At 41.1% G+C, this 27,112-nt stretch overlaps 2 protein-coding genes across 4 annotated transcripts in view; one reads left to right on the forward strand and one right to left on the reverse strand.

Annotated features, from left to right (window-relative positions):
* The first annotated feature begins 1,231 nt into the window (after positions 1 to 1,231).
* On the forward strand, positions 1,232 to 8,912 carry nrbf2b (nuclear receptor binding factor 2b). The gene is made up of 4 exons (XM_037755425.1): positions 1,232 to 1,459; positions 3,895 to 3,979; positions 5,441 to 5,481; positions 6,649 to 8,912. Exons 1-4 carry the CDS (start codon positions 1,367 to 1,369, stop codon positions 7,360 to 7,362), a joined length of 933 nt encoding a protein of 310 aa, XP_037611353.1. The 5' UTR covers positions 1,232 to 1,366; the 3' UTR covers positions 7,363 to 8,912.
* Positions 8,913 to 21,219: 12,307 nt separating this feature from the next.
* Positions 21,220 to 27,112, reverse strand: part of reep3b (receptor accessory protein 3b) — a 41,280-nt gene continuing 35,387 nt past the window's right edge. The window contains exons 6-8 of one of the 3 annotated variants that reach the window (XR_005204677.1): positions 22,989 to 23,122; positions 21,555 to 21,692; positions 21,220 to 21,516 (exon numbers count right to left, since the gene is read on the reverse strand). Coding sequence is in view for 2 of the 3 variants with exons in the window: in XM_037754966.1 (XP_037610894.1) it covers positions 21,621 to 21,692; positions 22,989 to 23,122 (206 nt within the window). In the remaining variant the exon portion in view is untranslated. Of the gene's footprint in view, positions 21,693 to 22,988; positions 23,123 to 27,112 lie in introns of all 3 variants that reach the window. The other 2 variants (XM_037754966.1, XM_037754968.1) reach the window with 2 other exon arrangements.

Genomic DNA, 27,112 nt, shown 5'->3' on the forward strand with positions numbered 1-27,112 from the left:
CTGCTTGATGGTATGATCCTGGTCTGTCATCACCTGACTGGTCGCACGGACGTCATTAACACAACATTCAGTCACAGTCAGTGCATGGAGTGCCCGTGGTGCGGAGAAGATCGTCCTATCATTCTGCCTTCCTTGAATTAATTAAAGGGACTATTTGTAACTTTCAGAATTGCTTGTTAACAGCGACACCTGTGGCCGTTAAGTCAACAAAAGTCAGCTTCGGGCTCGCCCTTGCTCGGTCTAAATAGACATGAACGAGCATCGCTCAAAACAGTGAGGCGACACACGTCAGCTAAAACCACAATATCACTCTATATTTCACCTGCTTGGCAGTAATGTTAGCTGACCAGACAAAGGTCTCCATGGATCACTGCTGATCCTAGTGTAAGATTAGATTTATTTTTGTAAAGACATATTTTATACAGTTTACATATTGTATTCTGCTCTTTAAGTTAGAGATGGAGCTATATGGTTTGGCGCACCTTGCGTGCTTATGGGATGAGTGATGGTTAAGATTGGCGGAGGGATATGAAGTGAGGTGCCACCTTTTGATTTGTCCTACGCTGAGTTGAGTGATTAAAAGTGGATCCTGTTGAACAGACCAAGCTCTCCCCGTGCTCTTGTTCTACCCACAGCCCTACGGGAGTTTAATTAAGTAATAGGTAAGGTTATAGTTAAGGTAGCGAAAAGCCTGCCTTACACTAGTGTTGGCTTTTCCTGCCTCAGCCCCGCTGCTTCAGTCACCGGGGCTGAGGCAGCGGGGCTAGGCAGCGAGTAACGTTGTTGTCTCCGAATGCGCCCGGAGTGAACAGGGAGACACGGCACCCGGTTGGAGACGATAACGTTTCTCGCTGCAGAGCCCCGTCACTTCACAAGACACGGAAAACCTCTGTTGGTCTGGAGGAGCTGCAGCATTTATTTCTGCACAAACGTCCACTGTACATTTACAAGATATTCTCAGAGCTAAACTAACTCTCCTGCAGTGTGTAGTGAGCGCCCACGACGTGAGGTGGAGCGAGAATGCGTGCGTTGTGTGAGTGAAGGCAAGCAGGCAGCGGAGCGGTCTGAACAGCGTAGCCACACGCGAGCGCGCATGGGATCCCGACCCGGTAGATTTATACGTACAAGAAGTTACAAACAGTCCCTTTAAGTAAAGAAAAAAGAACGGACGGGAGCCGCTCTTATTGTTCACTTAAAAGAGCCGGCTCTTTGAGTCAGCTCGTTCGGAGCCAACACATCACTAGCTCTGACGTCACGACGTGCTGACGTCAGCTCTGTGCTGTGGTGGAAGCGGCTGTGCTTCTCTGACCCTGCAGCTAAATATTCTTATGTTCATTTCCAAGACTCCTTTTTCATCTTATTGCGGATGACAGTCCGTGGGGGACAGAGAGGAGTTTCATGTAGTGTAACCCGTCGAAGTATCGAGTCCATGGAGGTCATGGACAGCCCGCTGAATCTGGTAAGTTTGGTCTTGATGTTGCAATAACAGGCTGACGTTACTGGAGCGTCGCTAAGCTACACTGAGCTAGCTGCTAGCTGCTAACTGCTAGCCTGGTTCCTGCTGCTGGCTGCTAGCCTGGACATGCTACACACATGGTGTATTTACGTCCTGGTGTTGGAGCATGGTCAGCTACTGTCGGTTTTATTATGTTCCTCTGTGTAATGTTAAGAAGTATTGTTGTTGAATGTGTTACAAGTTGTTAACGTTACTTGTTTACAAGGCCATTAATAATAACCTGCTGTTAGCAGGTTTCTTTTATATGGCTTCACTGTTCCCATTCTCAATCACACAGGATACTTATATTAGATACATTAGATTAGATATTAACCTCAGTATTATTTAATCTCTGTAATGTCTCCTTGTTGTCATTAAGGACAATGACTGTGACATTTCCTTGAAGGAAGAGCATTGTAAGGGAGTCAGTATTTATTTAACCCTGAGTATCAGTAACAACCTATATATAGATCTATATAGATATAGATCTTTATAGATCTATATCTATATAGATATAGATATAGATATATAGAGAGAGAGACATGGGTGACAAATGAAAGGAAAAAACAATATATCATAACCTACATATTACATTTATTTATTGTACATACTGCACAAACTATGTTCACCCATTCACTCTGTATCTTTTATATCACTATTTATTGTTTTTATAATTTTTGTATACCTTTACCTTTCCTGTGTTTCACTCTTTTTGCTGATGTTGCTGCTTTCACACCTGAATTTCCCTCTGGGGATTAATAAAGCTTCATCTTATCTTATCTTATCTTATCTTATAAGGGTAGTATGTAAGGTAAGGTAGGATCCAGAACAGCTTCAGTGTTCCTTGTCATATATTCTCCAAATGTGTGGATGAACACAATTCTCTTAAAAGATAATTCTTCATTTGGTGTTTGTTTATGATGATAGTGGAGGATAAAGCCAGGGCCGGCTCTAGCCCTTTTGGTGCCCTATTATGTGAAATTTGGATTTGGAGCGCCCCAGGAGTGGTGTCGCTTTGTATTTTCATAAATAACTGTATTTATTATAATATAAATAAACAATTGGTTTGTTTGTTTGTTTGTTTATTTATTTAGATCCCCATTAGCTTTTGCATAGCAGCAGCTATTCTTCCAGGGGTCCACATAGTTTACATGGTGACAATACAAAAATACACATTGACACTACTCATCATACACTAACATAACACATCGTAATACACGTCAGCTGTAATTAAAACAATAACAACTGACACAGTTTAAATAACAAAAACACAAAGAAAATAGAGCGGCTCCGACTGAATCTATCATGATCTAACAGATAAATATCATCTTTAACATGGAATGCCCTTAATACCCTTACACACCCAAGAATACTTATTAATTACTAACGTTTATTCTTAAGTAATGCTCTTTTAGTGTTTTTTTAAAACCATATATATAATTTTGTTGTGTAATATGATTTGGGAGTGAATTCCATTCTTGCATTGCTCTGTATATTGCTGTACCTTGACCTGATTTGGTTTTGGATCTTGGTAAAGTAAAACAACTTGCAGCAGAAGCCTGATATTGTTGGCTTAAAAGTGTTTAGTCAGTTTCACTACAATTTACAATTTTATTAACAAATAAGTGCGGCCATGCAGATGAAAAAGTGTGAGAAAGAGAGGTACAGCCAGGGGTGAAAGGTGTATTTCATTCTTTATCATTTGTTCATTTGTTACCTCAGTGCAGAAATTGAAGAAGGGCGCCCACCGGCATTTAAAAATATATATATATTATTTTTGCTGTTGTTGTTTAGAGTGCGCCCAGCGCCCCCAGAAGGTGGGGGCCTGCAACGATTGATTATCATTATCTATTAATCCGGGGATTATTTTTATCTATTAATCGATTAATCATTTTGTCTATAAAATGTAAAATAATTGTGAAAAATGCCTATTCAAATTTCCCAAAGCCCTAGGTGACATATTTAAACTGTTTTGTCTGACCAACAGTCCATAACCCACAGATATTCAGTTTACTGTCCTATTTGATGAAGAAAGCAGCAAATCCTCACATTTGAGAAGCTGGTATCACTAAAATAATTTACATTTTTGCCAGAATAATGACTGAAATGATAAATGAATTATCAAAATTCTTACCAATTAGTTTTCAGCTCTAGTTGTATCCTGTGTAAACCCTGAACCAAAGAAGATTGCCTTGATTTGTGCGATATTGAACTCCTTCCTTCCACCTCCCATCTAATTTGTTTTTTCCACCCACTTCCTCTTTATCAACCTGCCTAAATTCTGTTCAATCTACCCCCGTTTAAACAATACAGCTGCCCACTGACTGTGCTCCTTGTCTTCTCTGTTTTAAACCTAATTTGAATCTGTTTTCCCTCCATGTGTCCACCTCTCTCTACAGGCTCATCAGCAGTGCAGGACGGCAGACCGTTTGGTAGTGGCTGGGAAGTATGAAGAGGCCATCTCCTGCCATGGAAAAGCAGCAGGTAAGTTAGTTCAGTGACACTGACACTGTGTCTGTGACACTCATGCTTTTACCTTTAAGGATATGTCTTATGGCGCGTTGACATCAAGAGCGAAGCAAACTTTTCGTGCAGCGCGATTACATACAAAGTCAATAGAAGCAAATTCGTGCCGGTACGCTGTGTTGCGAAAGCCTATCAGCATTGAGATTCTCCTCCTGTCGGCACTGATGTCCTGACATTGTTGAATCAGAAATGGAGGAAAAAAATATTGTAGCTTTCTGTGGTCATCCAGAGCGCCGATAGTACATCATAGCTGTACAGAGATATGACCAAACTCTCAAACTCTGTGTATAAATGGATGTGTATAAACCACAACGTTGCTGCCATATTTATGTCTAGATGATGTTATGTTGAGCGTTGATGGAGCAGCTGCATAGCCTGGTACTGATCGATCCAAACTCCTTTCAGAAAATAAGCATCTTTAAAGTTCTTTGCTTGTCGTCTTGCGGACAGACCTGACAAAGCATGAATTCTGTCTTTTTACAAATCTGCATCATTATGTAGTTATTTCAGCATCCTTTTGATCCGTTTATTGCAATTAAATCACAGGACAATCTGTTTATTTTGGGTTCATACCGCTGTAGCGACGTGTGGCTTGCTAGATACAGTCGATTGCAATGTCACTGTATGTGAATACAGCTCGCCGCCGGGTGATGTTATGAACCAAGACACGACGGCGTTTGGTTTTGTGACATATCTGGGACTTCCGCAAAGCAGCACCAGTGATTATTTCTTCCATGGTTGATGACGGAAAGAAAAGTTGTTGGTATCTATGGAGACAAGCTCCTTCTCCTCTCCGGCGCGTCTAGCGCGAATGAACACAAATAATACCGGCGGTCCGACTCACACGAGTAAAGCGAGGCAAAAATTTCGCTTCACTCCTTGACACATACTCATATCAAAGTTTTCATTGTTCTGTTTTTGAAGTGAAACAATGATTCTTGAGGCTAAAGTCACCTGACCTCAATCCAGCTGAGCATGGATTTGACTTGCCACCAAACAATAAATATGATGACTTTATTTAAGTTAATGTAAACTTTCCCTATTTGTTGCTGTCTGTCACAGTTGGGGACTATGTAGGGTTCCTACACAGTTTATCTGATGTGGTTGAGAACACCGTCAAATAACAACTCAGAGACATCACTATCACTTAACAATCATTGTTTCATTTTCAGTCCAATGCTGGAGAAATGAACCAGCACAACAAACAATGTGTCAGTGTCCCAATACTTAGTGTATGCATTAAGTTTCATGTCTGATAGAATGAATGTAAATTGCTACAGCGTTCATTGTCCGAGGCTGTTAAGTATGTATTGTGGCTTCTATTTGCATTGATAATGGAAGTTTGTGGTTCAGAGGAGCAGGCAATGTTGTTGCCCCCCTCCTGTGTTTCTCACCTGTCTGTCTCTGTCTCTCTCCCAGATCTTTTGACAAATGCAATGAAGACAACACAGTGTGAGCAGGTGAGACATTCCACTTTGCGTGTAGGGGAAACTCTCGCGAGATGGTTAAAGTCAGGCATTGACCTCAAAAAGTTAAGATTAGGATAGGCTGTCGGGCAGCAAGTCTCGCAAGAGTTTTTGCAGATCTCAGATCAGACTTCGTAATTTGCGGGTTATCTTCTAGACATGACCTTTTCTAACTTCCATTTATGTCCATCGCTCACTCTATGCTCCTCTGAGAAGCGGCCAGGCAAAAAAGTTTAATAAATAAATAAGTAAGTAAGTAAATAGTTATAATATTATGCATATTTATAATTTCTATTGTTCAACACACAGGTCATTTTGGTAGAGACATTAAACATGACAATAGAAGAGAAATAATTTAGTTTTACTTTTGTACGGCACTTTGTAGGCGGACGTTTTACTGGCGTCCGGTAGTCGCTTTCAGTTCAAAATAGCAGAAGCGTAGCTCTGCTGCTGGGAGCTGATGTTGCAATCGAACGAACAATAGACTTTCACTTCTTATTAATATATAATATTTGCTCTTACTGCTGAAATGAATCCACTGCTGGACAGGTACGGTAGGTAGAGGCTGGTGGAGGCTGTCGTCTCAGCCTGTAAGTCACCACATTTAAAGATACGTGGCAAATTAGGCTAAACAGCTACATACAGTCAGCTTTCGTTAGAGCTTATTCATAACAATTAGTTATCAGCCTCAGCATACTATGCAGGGTCTGAAATTATTTTTGGCCAAACCGCAGAGGTCCTTCAAGTACCGATAACAGAACCGACCTTAAAAAAATCTCTGGATACTTACAAAGTTCATTTCAGAACCAAGTTTGTACCTGTTTACTAATGCTTTACAGACAAGGCTGCACACTGACATACAGGCCCTGTTCACACCTGCTATTAACATGCGTCCTTAGGGATCCGATCACAAGTGGACTGCTTTAAGTACGTCTGTTCACACCTGGCATTAAAATGCGTCTCCACATGTGTCTTCAGTGACCACTTGTGATCCGATCTCACTTTCCCACCCCATATGCATATAAACACGTAGTAAACACACGGCTAATACAGCAGGTGTGAACAGGGCCTCTGTTTTTTTGCCTTGTGTCAGTTTGATATGTCAGTGTTACTATTAATATTGCGAGTGCTGTGGCTGGTGTTAACGCTCCGTGTCTGTAGGCTCGTCTGTCCATGGAGCTGCAGAGGGACAGTCATATCAAACAGCAGCGACTGATCCAAGAGCGTTGGAAGAGAGAGGCTCGTCGCGAGGCAACGAAGGCCCGACCCGGCCAGGTGCAGCCCTCCAGCAGCCCAGCCCTCCTTACCCAAACCCAGACCGCAGGCCAGCTGCAGCCCCACGGCTCCCCGGGCCTCTCGGCCGCAGAGGGGGGAGGAATCAGGGAGAGAGAGTACGACACCTTGCTCTACCAGCTTCAGACTCGGCAGACCGGAGGCTGCCAGCCTTTGACTCCACTGTGCCCCGGATCTAAGACCACCAAAGACGACAAAACTCGCCTGGAAGAACAACAGACCACCATCAAGGACCTGCGGCGCCTGGTCGACCACCTGATGGATGAAAACCAGCGGCTGACGACCGAGAAGGAGCGGCTACAGTCGGAAAACGTCCGGCTGCGCTCCGAGGCGGTCGAGGCTGTGGACTTTGGGGAGCGCTCGGAGCTCTGGGTGCTGCCACAAGCAGGCGGCGCCATGGGAACAGGGGGTGGGCAGGAGAGGAAAAGCACGGGGAAGGGAAAGGAGATCGCAATCCCTCAGCTGCCACCGCTGGAGATGCCAGCTCAGGAAGATCTGTGTCTGGACGACCTGCCTCCTCTGGAGCTGCCAGAGGACATCCAGAATGAACTACAGGAGCTACTGGACAGGGACAAACTGTGATAAGAGACATGTCTCACACACAACACACACACAGGCACCAGGGTTCAACCAATATGGCTTTGAGTTTGGATGCACAGGCTCTGTCTGATCAGACCTCTGCTCATGTTAAAGAGGACAGAGACATCACAGAGACGAGACAGAGCTATGATGGAGATTCCAAACTCTCTGCACTAATAAGAATGATACAAATGGTGCAACAAAACTAATAACAATAACTGGCAGGTGAAGTGATAACAGCGATACCATTAATACAATGCAATCTATGGTAAAGGAACAGTTCACCCACATTGTCAGATGGAACATCAGTGAGATTGTGATGGATGTTGAGTCTTTTACATGGTGTCTGGAAATAGCCATTAAATAACTCTGAACAACTTCACAAGTTCAGTGTTCGGAAGCTAAATTATAGTGATTATATCTATATCATTATATCTTTATCCATCCCTTTAAGTGATGCTGGAAATGTTGTATTGAGCAGAAAGGTGTGTGTGTGTCCCATTTGCGTTTTAATTCATTTTAACGCCGCTTCTTCGCCATTTCTTTAACGCATTAACGCAACTTGCGATTTTTAGGTTGTAGCGGGCTTAGTTTTAAAGCCAGAGTGAAGATACTGGCATCATATGAAACTAGAAAACCGAAGGAATCCATTGATACCAGCCATGTCCATGTCTAAATCACGCTCCGAACTTACGCGAAAATTTGCAGAGGAAAAACTGGCATGGCCATTTTCAAAGGGGTCCCTTGACCTCTGACCTCAAGATATGTGAATGAAAATGGGTTCTATGGGTACCCACAAGTCTCCCCTTTACAGACATGCCCACTTTATGAGAATCACATGCAGTTTGGGGCAAGTCATAGTGGGCTGCAGTTTGCCATGTTGTGATTTGAGCATATTTTTTATGCTAAATGCAGTACCTGTGAGGATTTCTGGATAATATTTGTAGGCCAATGGCTGTAGCGAATGATGATAATTTGTCAAGTATTTAATTAAGTAAACATTAAACAACAATATTATGTTGTTTTATTTTGATATTGATGGATTTTCGTTTTGTAATTTGTATTATTACAAATTTCAGTGTGATTTTGTATTACCTTTTTTTTTACTTCAGCAACAGAACCAGGGAATTCTTATTTCTTTTTTAACTCTATTGAAAAGAAAGAAGAAAAAAAGCATCAATGTGACGTGTTAGTTAGAACACACCATTGCCTGAAACCTTATCAATGAAAACAACTGAATTTTCCTTATATCTGTCTTAAAATCTTCCTTTGTTGATCATTGTCTAGTTTCTGAATCAATATTCTTCCAGAATATGTGGGTGAACTGCTCCTTTAAGAGCCTCATTGGAAATGCTCAGCACCAACTGGACCGCCTGTTAACAATGTCAGAGCTATTGGTCTAACCCTACCACACACACACACACACACACACATATACATCAGGATCATGTGATTCAGTCACAGAAATGCATATTGCTGTTGTTGAAGAAAAACTACATTGCTGCATTTTTTATTTTCTTTTAGTGTACTTGAATTAAAGGCTTCAATGATCATTTGTGTGTGTAGTGATTTTATTTATGAGCAGGTCTTTGGCATGTCACAGCTGCCAATGAGGGAATACACACACTCTGATTTTTTTGCAGATTGGTGTTTTTGTGCAACAACAGCAATATACACACACAATAAACACACACACACACACAATGACACACACTGATGACATTAAAGGGAAAGTTCGGATTATTTGAAGTGGGGTTGTATGTATACATAGTCCGTGTACAGTAGATGGTGGTCAGCCAGCGAAGGAAAATGACTGATTTTGTCAATGGAGTCTGGTTGCTTTGAAGAGAGCATAGATGGATAGAACGGCTTCAGTTCCCCATCATAAAGGGCTGTTAGATGGCGAGGTAAAGCTGTGAAAATATTCTTAATGTAGTGTACACATAAACTGATTTTTTACGTGTCTAAAATCTGTTTTTCTACCGTCCCCGTCCACAGCAGTACATTGCTTTGCTCCCGTGCTGGTACTCCTGTCTGTTTCTCCAAACTAGGGCTGTGCCAACCTCCATCTACTGTAGGTAATACACTGACTGTGGATAAGTATCTCATCGACCCCACTTCAGAACATCTGAACTATCCCTTTAACTAAAATGGGAATGCAGGCTGAAGCACACACAAGGTGATAGAGCCTTGCAGACATATCCAGTCACTGCTTGTTCACACTGCGAGCAACAAAAGTTGATGACTTGCTGTTTTCTCTAGAGCTTTGCAACGAGAATGGTATGTTTGCTGTGAGTGTTTGCATGTTTAAGCCGGTGTTGCTGCTTGCAGCTTTCTCGAGAGTCGTTCATCCAAACGACTTCGCACTCGACACAGCGCTTCCTCGGGTCCTGAGCAATACACCCGCCAAGTGTGAAGTTGACTGGATAAACGGTTGTCGAGAAAATGACTAATAAATATGTCTCGTAGATCTCCGGCGTCTGCTCCTGAATGTACTGTAGCGAGCGACGGAGAGCGAGCGGTACCCAGCATGCCGTTCAGCGGTGTAACAGTTTATAGGGCCCCTCTCAGGACACTACTCATTGTGTACATAACAAATATGTCCCATAGATTTCAAGAGCTCGCACTCAAAACTGTATTTCCTTGGATTCAGGAAATTGTGATGGGCATTTTTCCCTAATTTCAGACCAAAAAATATAAAAATAAAAAATTATTGGCAGATTAATTGATAAGGAAAATAATAGTTGCAGCGCTACTTGCTGTAGTTACACGATACATCACAGAATGTGGCAATGCAGTTGTAGCGGCGTACTGATTTGAACTGCATTACCATGCAGTGGCATATAGAGAGGGGAAGTCCCGCCCCATCCGGTGGACCACCATGGGACCTTAATTCGGAAAAATATGAACGGTAGTCAACGGAGAGAGACTAATATTTTTTTGATCCCGTTTGAATTGCGCCATGAATGTCGTAGAATAGAGTTGTTTAAAACAGCTCAGTGAACTATATCTCTCGTCTCGTACAATATACATCACCGACACTAACTATGACCACGCACAAATGAAACATTATCTGACTCGATGTGTTTTATCCAGCGACTCCTGGTGTTTTTATCAGCCGGGAAGAGAAAGAACGATCAGACCCGTTACTGGTGTCGATCATCCCAGTAGGAAACACACAGACGTCGTAGATTCAAAGAGAGACGACTTTTGGGTGTGTAGTTTTTCTAATTATGTGCTTTCACAGTCTGATACTTCATCACTTTTTGATAGTTGCAAAATTCTGTTTTAAATTGACAAACATCATATGTGTGATTCATGGCGCAATTCAAACGGGATCAAACATATATTTGTCTCTTGCCGTTGATTGACGTTCATATTTTTTCTGAAATAAGGTCCCATGGTGGTCCAACGGAAGGGGCGGGACTTCACCTCTCTATCAAGCATGCAAAGTTCATTTTCATACCTTATTGTAAATTAATAAAAGAATGGAAGCCAAGAGAAACACATTCAGAAAGCATTGTTGGAAGATGGTCAGACTAAAACATGCAAAAACACTGGTGTGGTTCTCTTAAAGCTGCATTAATCTATTTCTGTTCACTAGCGGTTCAAAGAAGTCCAAAACTGGTTCATTCACTTTCAACTCTGCTTTGGTCTCCACCAACTCCTGAGAAAATCTCTGTCTCTTTAGCTGCTAAATGCTCCACTATGTTCACCAGCTAGTGGCTAACTGTGTGACAGTTGTTGGCACAAAGCAAAGAAAAGGACTTGAGGCGACTCGTTGACTGTGTTGCTTGCAGTCTGAATGTGGCGTGTGCACGCACACATACACACTATCACACACTGTGAGGCATTTGTACAAACTCATGGACTCACACTTTGGAACAGTGTTTTTCCTGACTGGAACAATAATGATATGCAGAAGCGGCCTCAGACAGGACATTATGCTGCGTTCACGACCTATGCAAAACACGATCCATCCATATTTTCAACAATGAAATACTCAAATAGTGTCGACCTTAGCTTTCAGCTTTTAAATACTAAAATGCATGTTTCTTAGTAAGGGTTAGCATTAGGATTGACTGACCACTTTAGGAAATAATGTTTTCTTTGTAAATAAAGCCAATTTAGTATGAAGTATAAATGATTTTCATTATAATATCTGATCACAGCTCTCAGCTATGGCAGGACATAACGTCTTGCTGCATGTTAGGAATATTTAACTTACTTAGTGAGTGTTAAATGTGAAAAGGTAAACAAGGAGCTACAGAAATCTACATTTAAATTTAAATATGTGAATACTTGAGTATCATTCTCATGGGACGTGAATGCAGCATTACCGTGCAGACAGACACACGTCATACAGCTAAAGGGAGTCACTTCTCACATGTAATTGATGGCCGGAGGACAAACAGGAAGTTTAAACTGCCGGCTGGCCGGCTAGAATTAATCACAGTAGCCAAGCAGCTTAAACAATCCTCTAAACATCTCAACAAACCCAACCCGTGCCTTTGACAACTTCCTGTACTGTGGTGGCAGTCACATGTTTGGATCTTCACATGGATAGATGCTGTTGTCTTTTGACGTGATGGTTAATCAAACTGTCAACCAGACAGATGAACACTGACTGAAAACAGCAGTTCTAAAGTCATCTCAGCTCTCGCCGCTGTCTCCTGGCTCCTAACAAAAGCTCACATCTGTATCTGTAACATACTCATTTGTTAAAATAGGTATCTAATACAGTTTTACCACAGGCACGCCAATAGCCTGCTACTTTGACTCCGTATGTGTGAACAGGGCCATAGATCAGTGGTTCACAACCTGTTTTCCTTAAAGCACCCCCTATTGGTATCTAAGAAAAGCTGAACAAACCAGCAACCAGCGGGAGAGCAGTGAAAATGTTACTTTTGAAAGGCTAAATGCCAACGAATATGGATTGAAGCAGAATATTTTGTTAGATAAAAAACATGTTGCGAATTTTGGAAATGATTACATCTATCTTGTTAAAAATCTTTTCTCTAATAAGTTTTGACTTTTGGATGAGTCTATCCTACGCAGCCACCAATGGAATCTAATTCTACTAATAGTCTAATACTAATAATATTAGTGTAGCCTGATCTTTATCTGCAACTGTGCACAAATACCAAATTTAAACAGAATGTGGCCTATTAAGTAGCAAAAAAAAACCTTTTTAAATGGTTTTCTATACAGAATTTTATAATATTTTTTCAGTTGTTATTATGATGTTGTTTATGCATGTGCCAATCTAATTTTGCCTGTGATCTTTGGCGCCCTCCCAAGGGGGACCCAGACCCTAAGTTGGGAACCACAGCATTAGATGATCTTGAACCACATCTTTTCAAGCACGGCTAGCATGGTGGTGGTTGCTCAACGCTTAGCTCAGTGTGAATATTCCCATCCCTACTGAAAAATGGCATAAATACTGTCAGACAGTCTGCAGACTGAACCGTTGTATCATAATGGTATCATAATTCATAATGCCTCTCAAACAGACGGTGAAGATGTGAGCTCAGATGGTTTTACAACTGCAAACTGGAAGGATCTGACATCAACGTTCCTCTTCTCTCTCTCTCTCTCCAGATGAAGACTTTAATGATGTGTGTTGTTATGATATGTGATATTATGTGATTTGAAGACTGATTTTGTGTTTTTGTTCGACCACCTGAAAGACAGAATGCTGCTTGCGAAAGTTGTGTTCTTCATGCGTTATTGAACATGTGTGTTGTCTGAGTTTATGAGGGTTTGACTGATACAGGGTTTAAAGGCCAGTCCAGGTATCTTTACCTTCCTACTGTAACCATGTTTTGGCTCATAGTTAATATTTCATGCTGGTATCTGTTACCACCAAAGAAGTATTGAGGTTTGATACTCAGCCCTACTTGTCAGAGTAGCTCCGTCGCACAGCAGTTTGTGAAATAGTCACGAAATGTAATGTTTTGATTCGTGTACATAGACACAAATTTCCCTTGTTTTTTCATGATGGTCAGCGCAAAATCAATTCGTATGTAATCCATGTAATTGTGGGCCGGGAAGTATAAAGAGCAGCGAACGCCACATAGGGAGAAGGTCGGGGTGGATGGGTGGGTCATAAATTCTGGACCTTCGTCCAGGAGACCGGTGTTTGTGTTTCGTGTAAACCACAAGACAGAGTTGATTTATTTTGTCATGTAACTTCTGTACTTAAGTTACGCCACTTCTGGTGCTATTTTAACCCAAACCGCAATCTTTTCCTAAACCTAACTAAGTAGTTTGTTGCCTAAGCCTAACCAAGTCGATCTACTCCTAAACTCCTAAGTAGTTTTATATTGAAAAGACTGAGGCGGAAATTGACCTGTGCGTCATGTGTTGCTGGACATTTATAGAAAAAAGCACCAAAAATACGTCGTTGAAAGTCGTCTATGTACACGAATCAAATAGATTACATTTTCATTACTATTTCACGTACTGCCTTGAGACTGTGTTGATCAGAGAAAACTAAAGCTAATTGGAAATATTAAGCTTGGTAATAGAACATATCCATGCCTTGACTCAAGTCTAATGAATCGGATCCAAATGTCTATTAGAAACTGTTCCAGAAGTTTCCACATAAACCACCAGAGTGTAGTTTTTCAATGAGACAATCATATATATCTCATACCAGCAGACTAATTGCCAGTTGTTGGCCTTCTATCAGTCTAATCCTTGTACTCTCTTACCATCACTACCGACAGTCATTGGACTGTCGTTCCTTCCCGTTCTCTGTTTTGCTCCCATCTTCCCACCGGCCTGTGAAGGGAGCACAATGTTTCTTTTTGCATTTTATTTTGTTAACTTTAATGAAAATATTCATTAAATGTATTTGCTTGTTTTACAATGCAATGTGGTATATTGTTTGTAGTTAGTCAGCAGATAACCAGCTTATTAATGTGCTCATGTTTTGCCTTATAAAGGAAGAAGCTGAGATAATGTGCTTGGTCTCAGTTTCTCATTGGTGTTAGTTATTGTCCACGCCAGAAACAGCGTCTACAAACGTCATCTGAGTGCGGTGGGTAAATGATGAATTAATTTTTTTTTCTGACAGCTTACTACTTCTTTAGAAACTCTCCCAGTTGATTTTCAGGGACTCATTAAACTGCTGTAGTTGCTCTTGGGGATCCCTGGTTAGGTTGGCAGAAGGAGGGATACCCATTTGTGTCCAAAGACTATATTTAATATGATAAGGAATTAATGCCACAACATTTGTTCTGAATGGTCAAAAGTCTTGAAATGTTATATTGACATACTTTGGGCAAGTATTTAACAGAATAACTTTTACATTTTTAGATGGCATGAAAAATCACACTTTTATCAATGGTCAGGATTTTTGACAAATTAGGAAAAATGCTAAAATTGTGTTTATTAAATGTTTATCATATGAAATCATTTATTGGCACTGCCTATGTGAGCATATATTTGATATTCAACTTGTTATGAGTTCATAGATACCAAATACTTGATTGTGCTCCTCGTAGTTTCTGAGATACAGCCATTTTCTTATCATACTATATCTAGTCTTTGGGCACATGGGACTACTGTTTTTTAAAAAAAGAAGAAAAACAAAATGGTAGAAAATGCCCTAGAGTAAGCAGTACAAATGTGGGGAGAGAGGGGTTCCTATATGTATTTGAAAGTTAGTAGTTATCTAAAAAAAAAGCAAGTTCTGAGTTTGAACAGAAGCAAACAGACATACTTCCTGAAACCCATTGAAACTACCGGAGAATAACTGCTCAAGCCAATGTTTTTACCTGCTGTATGACATCATAGTTCTGTGAAACTTTTATGTATTTGGAATATGTAGATAGGAGCCCCTCAAATGTGTGTGCTGAAAATAATAAAATCCCTACATTTTACTGCTTATGCTAGAGCATTTTCCACCATTGTTGAAAAAAAACAAAAAAAAACGATAGTCCCATGTGCCCAAAGACTAAATATAGTATGATAAGAAAAACTCACTTTCCAACCAAACAGTTTGACCGATTTTGAAAAAGTCTTCAGATTTATGTTTAGGCAAGCCCAGAGAACATTTTCAACAAAATTTTAAATTTCAGTCGTGGGCACAAATGGGTTTGTTGAGGTGACCAAAGTGGTGAGGGCTGTAGACTATGGCCATTTGAGTATTGGACGTGAGCTAACCAGAATCAGGGAGAGAGGGAGAGAGACAGAAAAAAGGGACTTTATTTGAGAAGAGTTTCCCCTTTAACCTCATCAAGTGGTGTCGCTGCATCAATACACAAACAGAGGAAGATGCATGACGTAACAGCACTGCACATGCATTCACTCAATGTAATCATAATTAACTGAAAGCCAGAAAGTATCTAATCAAACAATATTCCAGTTAAACATTGGCAGTCATAAAGTGAACATGAGGAACAACTCACTTTAGAAGACACACTCGATGAAGACAGTCTGGCTGGTAGCATGAAGGACAAACGGAGACATGTTCATCTCCTCCTCTCCTATAGTTCTAGGAGGCCCTGATTGTGTTCTGATTGAGCTCACCTGTGCTGAAGGCGGACATGAAACACTTTCTAACAGGGTTAATGAAGTGAAGAAGATGGCAGTGTTTGCTCTCAGCGATGACAGGAACAAATCCAGCTAATTCCCTTTGCACGGGATGAAACGGAACATTTTAATGAGCCGTTCATGCGACTCATTTGCATGTCGGCTCATCTGCATTTTGCCAGAATAGTGCTAGTTTATGGTAATCTGGAGATTCATTCATCCGTCTCCTGACGCTGGTCTGGTACGGGGTCCTCCTGGTGGATCTGAAGGTGCTCCGGCCCAGATGGGATATCCATCTATGTATCATATAAATAAATGCCTATCTTTTCTATGAGAAGGTAGATGGAAATAGAAACATTAAAAATTGACACTGTTGATTAATCGCCCCAAAAATTGTGAATTTTGTGATGTAACAAGTGGCTAAACGAGATTACTAAACGTCATCACGTCGACTCGTACGCCTTTACAGCTTCGTTGTGTATACTCGCGCTCATGCGACCGTGATGTAGTTCGTTTATAGCCTAACGTTAGCTTTTTACCTCTGCCGATTGCATTCACACTTCAAAAATCATAAAAGTGGTGTTCATTTGTGGAGATTATCTCGCTGAACAAAACGTGTAAGTATCACAAACGTTTGTTTGCCACAGAGCTTATTTTCTGCAATGATCCCTGTGTAAGGCAGAACCCATCGTGTGTGTTTGTACTCTGTCCTGAGATGGAAAGTCCACACAAACACAAACACCCAACCTCGCTGCAGTTCCACACTTCTTGAAGCCATGCAGAGTAAAAAAATGCCACGGACACATTTTCTGTATTTGGACAGCCTTTATTGTATTGCATTTACAATCCAAACACCAGACAATTTTCCCCACACGGATCAAACCCCCCCCCCCCTTAGCCACACAGCTCTGGGTGACTACACGAAGCTTTGGTATCATTATTAAGTTAGGAGCATTAAATGGACATCATGACATGACAAAGTTTGGCTCGTTATTGATATACTCCAAATCAGAAAGCTCAGAGTGTCGGCAGGTGGATGAAAAGATTTGCGAGACAGCCATGCGAACTCTCGCGAACACGGGCAGATGACGAAATGTACGTGACACAGATCCTTGAGGCTATGTGGAAGGTATAATAAGACATTTGTATAGGACGTTGTTCTACCACCAGCCTCCAGAACAGCTTCAGTGCTCCTTGTCAGAGATTCTTCAATGAACAGCATTCTTCCAAAAAGATATTCCCTCATTTAATGTTTTGGTGGAGAGTGCTGTCTAAAAGGTAGAATATAGCTGAAGAATTGAGGTAAACATGCATGCTGTTCTGTTTATACTACAACACGGTGTCACTCCCAACTCGTCAAATACCGCCGCTTGGTCAGTTCCCCTCAGTATCGGAGACTGACGCACGGGGTAACCCCTCTAGCGTTACTTTTGGACGAACCAGAGACGGTGTGTCAATATCCGCTTGTTACATGCACAGTGTCCTTTCAAAATAAACTTCACAGGAACTTAGGTTTAGGTCACACAACCACTTAGTTAGGGGATAGGAAACGGTCGTGGTTGACGTTAACTTCACTGACTACTGACTCACAGGGCTGACGATACTGATGAGTCACGTGACTAAAGACTGCCGTGACAAAATAAGTTACATTTAGTTCCACGCAGGACAGGAACAGCGGTCTCCTGGTTGAACGTCTTGTTTGTTTGACCCATCCACCCATCTCTCCCGCCCTGAACGGACTCTCACGCTATTAATACTATGTCACTTGCTCCGACCATCGAATAACACCGCAGGTTAGTTTACACTGGAGTTAGTTGAAAACCTGGTTCGTCACATACTGTTGCTAAAGGGTACTTCCGTGTGTCGGTTTCCGCTGCCGAGGGGCGCTTACCAGAGGGCGGTATTTGACAAATTGGGAGTGAGAACGGGTTGACTGGGTGTCTGCATAGGTAGACGTGCTCACACATGACGCATGTGGTCCGCAAAACATCCATGTAAACATGGGTAGATGATGAAACTTCCGGCACGCAGTCTAGTGTGGTTTTTCTATAGATATGGGTTAGCCCACTTTAATGACGCCCAGCAACATATTGCAGGAAGGAATAGTATAGAGTGTAAATAGTAAATGAGCAGTTAGACAAACGTGCAAATGACAAGGCTCTTAACTATGGTTTGTGTACACCAACACACCTCAAAAGGTGTGCTCAGCTGTGGAAAAACATTCCTACCATGCCAGCATGGCTTGAATAGTCAAGGTTACATACGCCCAGAAATTATAATTTGTGATTAACGCGTCACTTCAAAATCTCCTACAGGTGTTCAGCTGGGTCTGGTGAGCGCAGACGGCGATGTACTTTTAGAATTTCGAGGAATACTACGAGTTCAGTAAAAGTTATTTTGCTCCAGACAGACGTACTGCTGCTGAGTCAGAGGCACACTGACACATTCACCACATAAACAGACTGTTCTATCTTTAGCCGGGTTTCCACCAAAAATTCTTTTAGTCCCGAGAACTATTTTTCAAGGAACTAAAAGGTTCCTTCAGCCCACTGTTGTCTGCGTTTCCATCGCGGTCTAAAAAACCTTCTGAGGCAAATTAGTCCGCTGATGTATGGAAAAACAAACAAACAAACAAAAAATACACATAAAAAAACATGTAATAATCTGATACACAATCTAAACTTTCCGTAACAGCAACTGTAGAAGGAACTTCAGCGACAGCGGTGTAGCACTGACTGCAGTACCGGAGCACAAGAACGGGTCAAACTTTAACGTGTCATGAGAGGCCGTTAGTATCAGTGTCCATCATCAACAGTGGTGCTGCATCCTCCCACAGCAAAGAACATTATAAAATGAGATGACAAGCAACAACAGCATTGATAAAATAAAAATAAAAAGGTTGGGGAGGAGGTATATGTGCAAAAAAACAGGTGGTTAACATACAAAATACTCCTTTTTGATCACACACACATACACAAAATAACTTTAAAAACTAATTTTTCACTAAATACAGCTAGAAATTTACAACCAGGAGTGTGATCAGGACACACAAGACATAAAAATATATGAGTAAAAAGCCGGAAAATAAGAAATCCTCATTAGTAGTGAGCAGGAGGTCTGGGCCTTTATAAAGGCTGGAATTAGCACAGAGAAACCTGGAAGAATCACTTGGTTTCATTCGTTTGGTTTTCCTCTTCCCTTTCTGTGGTTTCATTGGTGTTCACAGTGTCCCCTCCTCTGATAGTGTTCATCTGCTGGTGTTCAAGTGGGTTTCACTCACACAGGCTCAGTCCACATCTGATTCATCCAGATGTTGCTGTTTAGAGCTGCTGGTATCCTCTCTCATGCGGTCACCAACGGTGACCGGGAATGTTTGCATGTGTCTGAACCTACATGTGTCCCTCAGGGTATGATATGTACTCTATTAGTATATTAAGAGTTATAGAAGTGAATGGACTCCCAACACTATAGTGTCAGAGGTTCGATAGAAAACAAGCTTGATAATATACCTGAAAGGCAGCAGAAGCAACATTTTTAAAAGGTACTATATGTAACAATTTACATGTATTGATTGCTTTGTATTGCAAAATGTGTTAACGGATTGTAATGTAACTTAAAAACGGAGACCTTCCCCCGACTTTCTCGGTTGCCTATAGAGAGGCAAAGTCCCGCCCCCTTCCGGTGGACCACCGTGGGACTTTATTTAAAAAAAAAAAATATGAACGGTAGTCAACGGAGAGACAAATATTGTTTTTATCCCGTTTGAATTGCGTCATGAATCACACATATGATGTTTGTCAATTTAAAAAAAATAATTTTGCAAGTCAAGAAAGTCGCAGTTTTGTTGTAGGTTTTGCTCGTTCTTTTGCGTCCCTGCTGATAAAAAGGACCAGGGGTCGCTTGATAAAACACATCAGGTAAGCTAGCTAGCTGGTGTCGGTGACGTGTGTTGTGCGAGACGAGAGATGTAGTTACTACGACAAACCTACGAAAACTTTCTTGACTTGCAAAATTATCTTTTAAATTGACAAACATCATATGTGTGATTTTCCGGCGCAATTCAAACAGGATCAAAAACATATTTATCTATCTTCGTTGACTACCGTTCATATTTTTTCTGAAAAAAAGGTCCCATGGGGTCCACCGGAAGGGGCGGGACTTCACCGCCCTATAACAGCCTGTGGACTGATTTCTATGTAAAGGACTCGGGATGATTTTGCTTCGTAACATTAGCTGATGAAGTAATTAGCAAATGGCGAACTAGTTCGTATCCCGGAGATTGACATTACATTACAGATAGTTATATAATTGTAATGTTCACGTCACTGTTTTGGCCGATGCCCAGGAGGATCACTAGTGCCTATGTAGCGCGAGCAACAGGATGCTGACTGCAGTTCACTTAACAACAAGGTTGTTAATAGCAAGGGTTTTCTGAAAGTTACATATAGTACCTTTAATAGAGAACTCTTTATAAAGGGGTTTAAAGCTGAAACTAATAGCTTCCTGAATGGGTAATGAAATCATTTAATAAGGTTTAATAGGTCACTTATGAGCCATTGATGTAAACAACTCTTGGATTGCTAGCTTGTTTAAAATCTTCATCTCTGTGTCATGTTTGCAGTTAAACATGTCGTCTGTACAGCTGATGAATAATCACTTTCCTCACCCTGATGCCTTATTGCTTGTAAATTTAACTCTTTCATTTGTAAGAAGACAAATGTCTTATTTCTATTTGCATAGTTATTTATATTAATATTAACAATTGATCCATGTGTAATGTGAGCTAAAAGGAGGCTGAATATTGGACTTATATTGTATCTGTTGGATGTGTACATCACCAACATCGCCACAACAACTTTAATAAAGGGAATCATTTTGCATTTATAGCTTGTTGTGTTGCCTCCAAGTGGTGAAAACGGAAATGAATGCAGCTTTAAAGGGGACATATCGTGCTCATTTTTAGGTTCATACCTGAATTTAGGGTTTCTGCTAGAACATGTTTACATGCCTTAATGTTCAAAAAACACATTATTTTTCTCATCCTGTCTCCGTTTTAGCGCCTGTTGTTAAAAATAAAGAGCTAAAAGGATTCACACCCCAGTAACCCAAAGTTGTTCTCATCAATAGCTTATAACTGTGCTTTAGTAAATGATTTACCTATTAGTTAAGCCATTAATTACAATTTATGAACTCTTTATAAAGGAAGATTAATTAGAAAGTGGCACTTGCATGAAATTAAAAAGAAAAGACTCAAGTGGACAGGCGGATCTAAAATCTAAAAGACTACACACATATATATATATATATATATATATATATATATATATATATAAATAATGCCACGCCTAAAAAAAAAAACTACATTTCTAATGAACAACAGATGAAACACACACACAAGTCCATGCAAATCTGTACACCGTCAACCCAAAGAAAAACATCAGAGTTCTCACAGAGTAGGTTCCCACTGGTTTTGGATGATATAAGTAATAAATATGTCAGAAGACAGCTCATCATCAGAGAGATTAAAGAGTTCAGCAGAGTGGAAAGTCAGAACGAGAAGAGCTGGAATACCATCCACCAATCAGCAGACTGCTCTGCTGTGTGTGTGTGTGAGTGAGTGAGTGTGTGTGTGAGTGAGTGTGTGTGTGTGTGTGTGTGTGTGTGTGTGTGAGTGAGTGTGTGTGTGTGTGAGTGAGTGTGTATGTGTGTGTGTCAGCTTTTCATGTTCCATAGTTAACAGAGCTCAGCGCTGGTCTCTTCTTGCTTTTAATCTTCAGGGATCCATAACGAGCCTGGTGACAAAATAATGAAAATAATACAGTTATGAATGTGTCTATACAGATTTTGAATTTTTTTTTTTTACATTTTTTAATGCCAGAATCGATATATTTGCTTCATCTGAGTCTATATGCAGAGGTAGAAGAAAGTTACCGCTTTTATTGTTGTAGTCTGAGTAACGTGACGTCATATCTGTCAACCAAAACAAACCGCAGCGAGCCGAAACGAGAAAGTAGAAAAACGGCGGAGGGTCGGCGTGGATACGACCTGCACCCTCACATATTATATCCAGCGTGGTAAACACTACACATCCAGTAAAGTATGGAAACACTTTGGGTTTCACACATTAACAGGAAAAGCAGAGCTAGACATCGTGGCTAAAGCTGCATGCTAACTCTGTCATGGACAGGAAACGTTATCGTATTGTAGTAAAGTGCAGTCAAGCCGGCCATCACTCTGATGTCCGTGGTCAAATGGGCCGACGCTACAACTGTAGAGCACCCATATACTGACATTTATGTTAAATGCATTCAAACGGCCCCGATGGAGCTGACCATGGATGTATAAAGAGAACGGAGCTGACGGGAGAGCTAGCGACGGACTTGGAGAAGTTATCGGAAGTATACATGTTTGACTACGTCCGGTTTTCAAAATAAGGTGTTAACAAAAGGAACTGTATATACAAAATACATATATGGAAATAAGATTGATTGGATTATATTCACCAGAAGTATAAAACAATACATGTCCCTTATAAATTAAAGATAAAATACCACTATTTTGTGCGGGAAATGTCTTTATTCTTTGATTTTTTTTTAGTTGCTGGTAAAAATGTAATAAATAATGCCTGACAATGACTTATATATTTGACTTCAGGACATCTCTGACTACATACATGCTGAAAATCAAACATTTTTACTGGATTCATTTAGATATTTTCCAAAATAAAAGTCCCTAGAAGTGTAAGATTCAACTCTATCCCATGGTCTAGTGTTAAAAAAGTTAACAAAAATCACAATAAATCGTAATATCGAATTGCAATACTTGTAGATTCGCAATAATTAAAAATCGCAAGGCATATCAAATCGGCACCCAAGTATCGTGATGGTATCGAATCGGTAGATAAGTGAATCGCCCCAGCCCTACTATACACCCCGGAGTTTCTGTGCTGTTTGTTTTGATACAGAATGATTTCAAAATAAACCTCCTCTCTTTGATTCTCCTTGCAGGAGAAATAATTTGGAAATAATTACATATGCATGTTGCTATTTGAACACACAGCCTCCAACCGTATGGAAGAGAACACTTACATCTTTGCGGACTCTGGATCGTGTGATCTTGACGCTCTGCGATCGTCTCAGTCCTTTCTGAGTGACTGCCTCGTCCTCAGAGAAGGTTGGCTCAGTCTCTTCATCACTCCTGTCCTCCTGGTCGTAGTAGTAGTCTGAAAAACACAAGACACACACGTATCAGCAATCACTGACTCAGATTTGTGTTCTGACAACGTTCACACACCATGTTTGGTTGCATAACTGAGCCCGTCTGTTTCACAGCTGAGGTTAGAATCAGCAAGTCCAACAATCACACAGGATGAAAAAAAACCTAAAGCTATTGTTGTGGTGTAGCTGTAGATCCATGAAAGAGTGTTTCAAGTAAAAGTCGGAGAAAGTACAATTGCCCAATTAATCAGACACGTATTTCATGGTTAATAACTGAATCCCTCGGTCCTTAAAAGGTGTTAAATTCCAGATTCATATGTATGATTAAGGGATTGCCTCCACACTGGTCTCAACACGGCGACGGCTGAGCCAGCGGCTAGCAGCTAAGAGTGCTAACAGCAGGTCCTGACCACTGCAGACCGGGAACATCCCACAAGAGCTGCAGTTTTAGAGATGCTCTGACCCAGTCGTCTAGCCGTCACAATTTGGCCCTTGTCAAAGTCGCTCACATCCTTACACTTGCCCATTTTTTTCTGCTTCCAACACAAAGCTCAAAGTTCAAAATGTTCACTTACTGTCTAATCTATCCCACCCACTGCCAGGTGCCTTTGTAACGAGATAATCCATGTTATTCACTTCACCTGTCAGTGGTGCTGAGAGCTACAGACAGGGTAGGGAAGTTAGAAAGTACTGAGAGGCTGACTAACACGTTGTTGAATGTGGTCTGCACATGGGACTTGTTGACAATAAGGAGAGTATATGATATCCTTAGCCTTATCCTTTAAACATAAGTATCTATCTAGTCTACCTATAGCTCACTTAGTGCAGAAAGAGACCGTCTGGTAGCCTCGTACAGTGAGGAGCTGCTGATTAGCAGCACAAATACCACGGCCGTTAGAACGTGGCACAAAGACATGGAAACAGGAAATAATTTTAAAGGTAGAATGAAAGAAAAGAAATCCCTATAGTGATCACTGTGTGGATCAGTGTAGAGAGCTGAAGGTGAGAGATGCAGCCGGACCAGCAGAGGTCAGCAGACACTCAGCCAACACACTGCTGCCTGTCTGCATGGTTCTCTTTGTCTCTCCTCATAGAAACACACCAGTTAGAGAGGTCATACACTAGCTGTCTGTTTCACACTGCAGCAAAGAGAAAATACACCACAGCAGCATGAGAAGTCTAGATTTTGAATACAGATTCATCAAACAAGAGCTGCCGTGTTTTTTTCTGTTGCATCATGAAGATGAAGAAGGTTGACTCTTGATCACACTTGGCCTTCATTTCAATACACGTCATTTCATTTATAATAAACCGAACTACATCAACAACATTAGGTCATATTCTCATGTTAACTGCCCTCTCTCCACAAAAAAAAACAACTACTACTAACCCTGATGCAAATGTTCACCAACATGCCACACCCAATACCTTGGCTGAGGTCAAATAATAAAAAAAAAATCGGTCTTTTACTAACCACTTGTCTTTGACCTGGATGGAAAACGTCCCGAGGTCGAGGAAAGATGTGAAGGAGACTTCATAAGGACTTAGGAAAAGACAACCGCGGTGCTCAGAGAAGCCGACTGCACTCACACGATGGCCGAATGGTGCGTCGCTATAAATATTGCAGCTGCAAGGAATTGTGGGATTGCATTATCTCCTTTCCTTTAGTAAAGGATGGTCCAGTGTATCCTATGCTAAAGGAGATCAGAAAGGACGCATTGAAGCACCTTTCATTAACATTTGTCACGTATTTAATACTCTTATCAACATGGGAGTGGACAAATATGCTGCTTTATGCAAATGTATGTATATATTTATTATTGGAAATCAATTAACAACACAAAACAATGACAAATATTGTCCAGAAACCCTCACAGGTACTGCATTTAGCATAAAAGAATATGCTCAAATCATAACATGGCAAACTGCAGCCCAACAGGCAACAACAGCTGTCAGTGTGTCAGTGTGCTGACTTGACTATGACTTGCCCCAAACTGCATGTGATTATCATAAAGTGGGCATGTCTGTAAAGGGGAGACTCGTGGGTACCCATAGAACCCATTTTCATTCACATATCTAGAGGTCAGAGGTCAAGGGACCCCTTTGAAAATGGCCATGACAGTTTTTTCCTCTCCAAAATTTAGCGCAAGCTACTATGACACGGTTGGTATCAGTGGATTCTTTAGATTTTCTAGTTTCATATGATGCCAGTATCTTCACTTTACCTTTAATACTGAGCCCGCTACAACCGAAAAATCGCAAGTTTTGTTAATGCGTTAAAGAAATTAGTGGCATTTAAACAAATTTGCGTTAACTCGTTATTATCAGGTTAACTTTGACAGCCCTAATTGTGATATATTGAATCATAACCTCTGTATCATGATACGCATCATATCGCCAGATTCTTGCCCTATTTGTTAAATATTGTTACTTATAGTTTTACCATCTGGTCGTGTTCTGTCATCCTAAAAACCATGCCCAGGCAGTCTCCGTGTCCATCGATGTTTTTTCTAAAGCCGAGTTAGTATTCCAACAGCGGTGTGTTTTCCATTTGTTCTGGTTCTAGCTCCTGCTGCTGCTGTTGTTGTCACATCTGGAGTCTATAAGAGAAAACCTCCCACTCTCCAGAGCTGGAAGCAACCTTTCCCCTCCCAGAGGAAACAGGGTGGGATGAGATGGAGGCCAGCTTCACATGAGATTTCACATTCCAGCTCAAGATCAAAAATACCATCTGAATTCAGGATGTGTTGGTTGGACGGTAATCGCGCAGAAACACTTTAGAGCCGTAGGTTTTGAGGTCGGTATTGATGAGAGAATTCAGTCCTGCAACTTGTGTAAAGTGTTCAACGCCGCAGTTGAAACCACCGCTCGTCTATAAACCAGGTGGTTGGTTCAATATCCCCAGCCTGCTTGGCGCCCACTTTACTGAGGAAACACAATCTGAACCTAACACATGATGACACCAACAAGAAAATGAAATGACCGTAAGGAATAGGAATAACACATGACGTTACAATAATGTTCCAGGGATGGAATATAAACTCTCTGTCTGGATTGTGGAGAACAAATTCAAGTCATTCCAGTCATTCCAGCTATCACCAGTATATTCTGTGTACAACTCTCCAATTTCCTGTCATGTAGAGAGCAGAGGGCTTTATTAAACAACGCTCTGTCTAGCTCAGCCAACAGAAAAGACCTGGAGCAGCTTGTCCTAACACGGTTTTGGAATCCTTCTATGTTTCTCCAGAAAAAAAAAAAGCACAATCTACTGTTTTCTTGGCCTGGATATTTACATCGTCTTAAAAGGGACCTGTTATGCTTTTGTGCTTCTTCTCTTTCCTTAAGTGTGTTGTATAGTTTTTTTGTGCATGTAAAAGTTCTGCAAAGTTACAAAGTCCACGCCAAAGGGAAACACTCCTGCTCCTGAACTGCCTGAAACACCTCGCTTGACGTCCTGCCTTTTCTTCCGTAACGTGGTGATGTCACCATGTAACACATTTGCAAAACGGCTAGTTTGGCACGCACTCAAACAAAGCTATTTAGAGCGGAGCTGGAGCGGAGTCCAAAGAGTTTGGTTCTGTTGACCAATTACAACAGTGAACCAACTGACAAATCCGAGCAAACTGGGCTCACACAAATATATAAGACTGTCGCAATAACCACAATATTGCAATACGGCACTATTGACAAGCCAGCCGCAGAGGATGGCAAGTAACTGCTACAACCGCTATGTTCCCGTTTTTTCTTTACAATGGGAGCGCCACGTATTATGCTACAAATGGCAGCAGCGTGACGATGCACTGAGTTGAAAAATGTTCAACTTTGGGTAAAACGCTGTGCTCATCAGTGTCACTCTTTACCCAGGAGGAGGGGCGAGACAAACAAAAGGACCACAAAGACCAACCGTTACGTCCTACATGTAGGCTACAAGAGCTGAACAACAATAATGGAGGAGAAATGAATAAACCAGCGGGTCTCTCCATATGTGCTTCAGC

The sequence above is a fragment of the Sebastes umbrosus genome, chromosome 20, assembly GCF_015220745.1.
Source record: "Sebastes umbrosus isolate fSebUmb1 chromosome 20, fSebUmb1.pri, whole genome shotgun sequence".
NCBI classification, from domain to species: Eukaryota; Metazoa; Chordata; class Actinopteri; order Perciformes; family Sebastidae; genus Sebastes; species Sebastes umbrosus.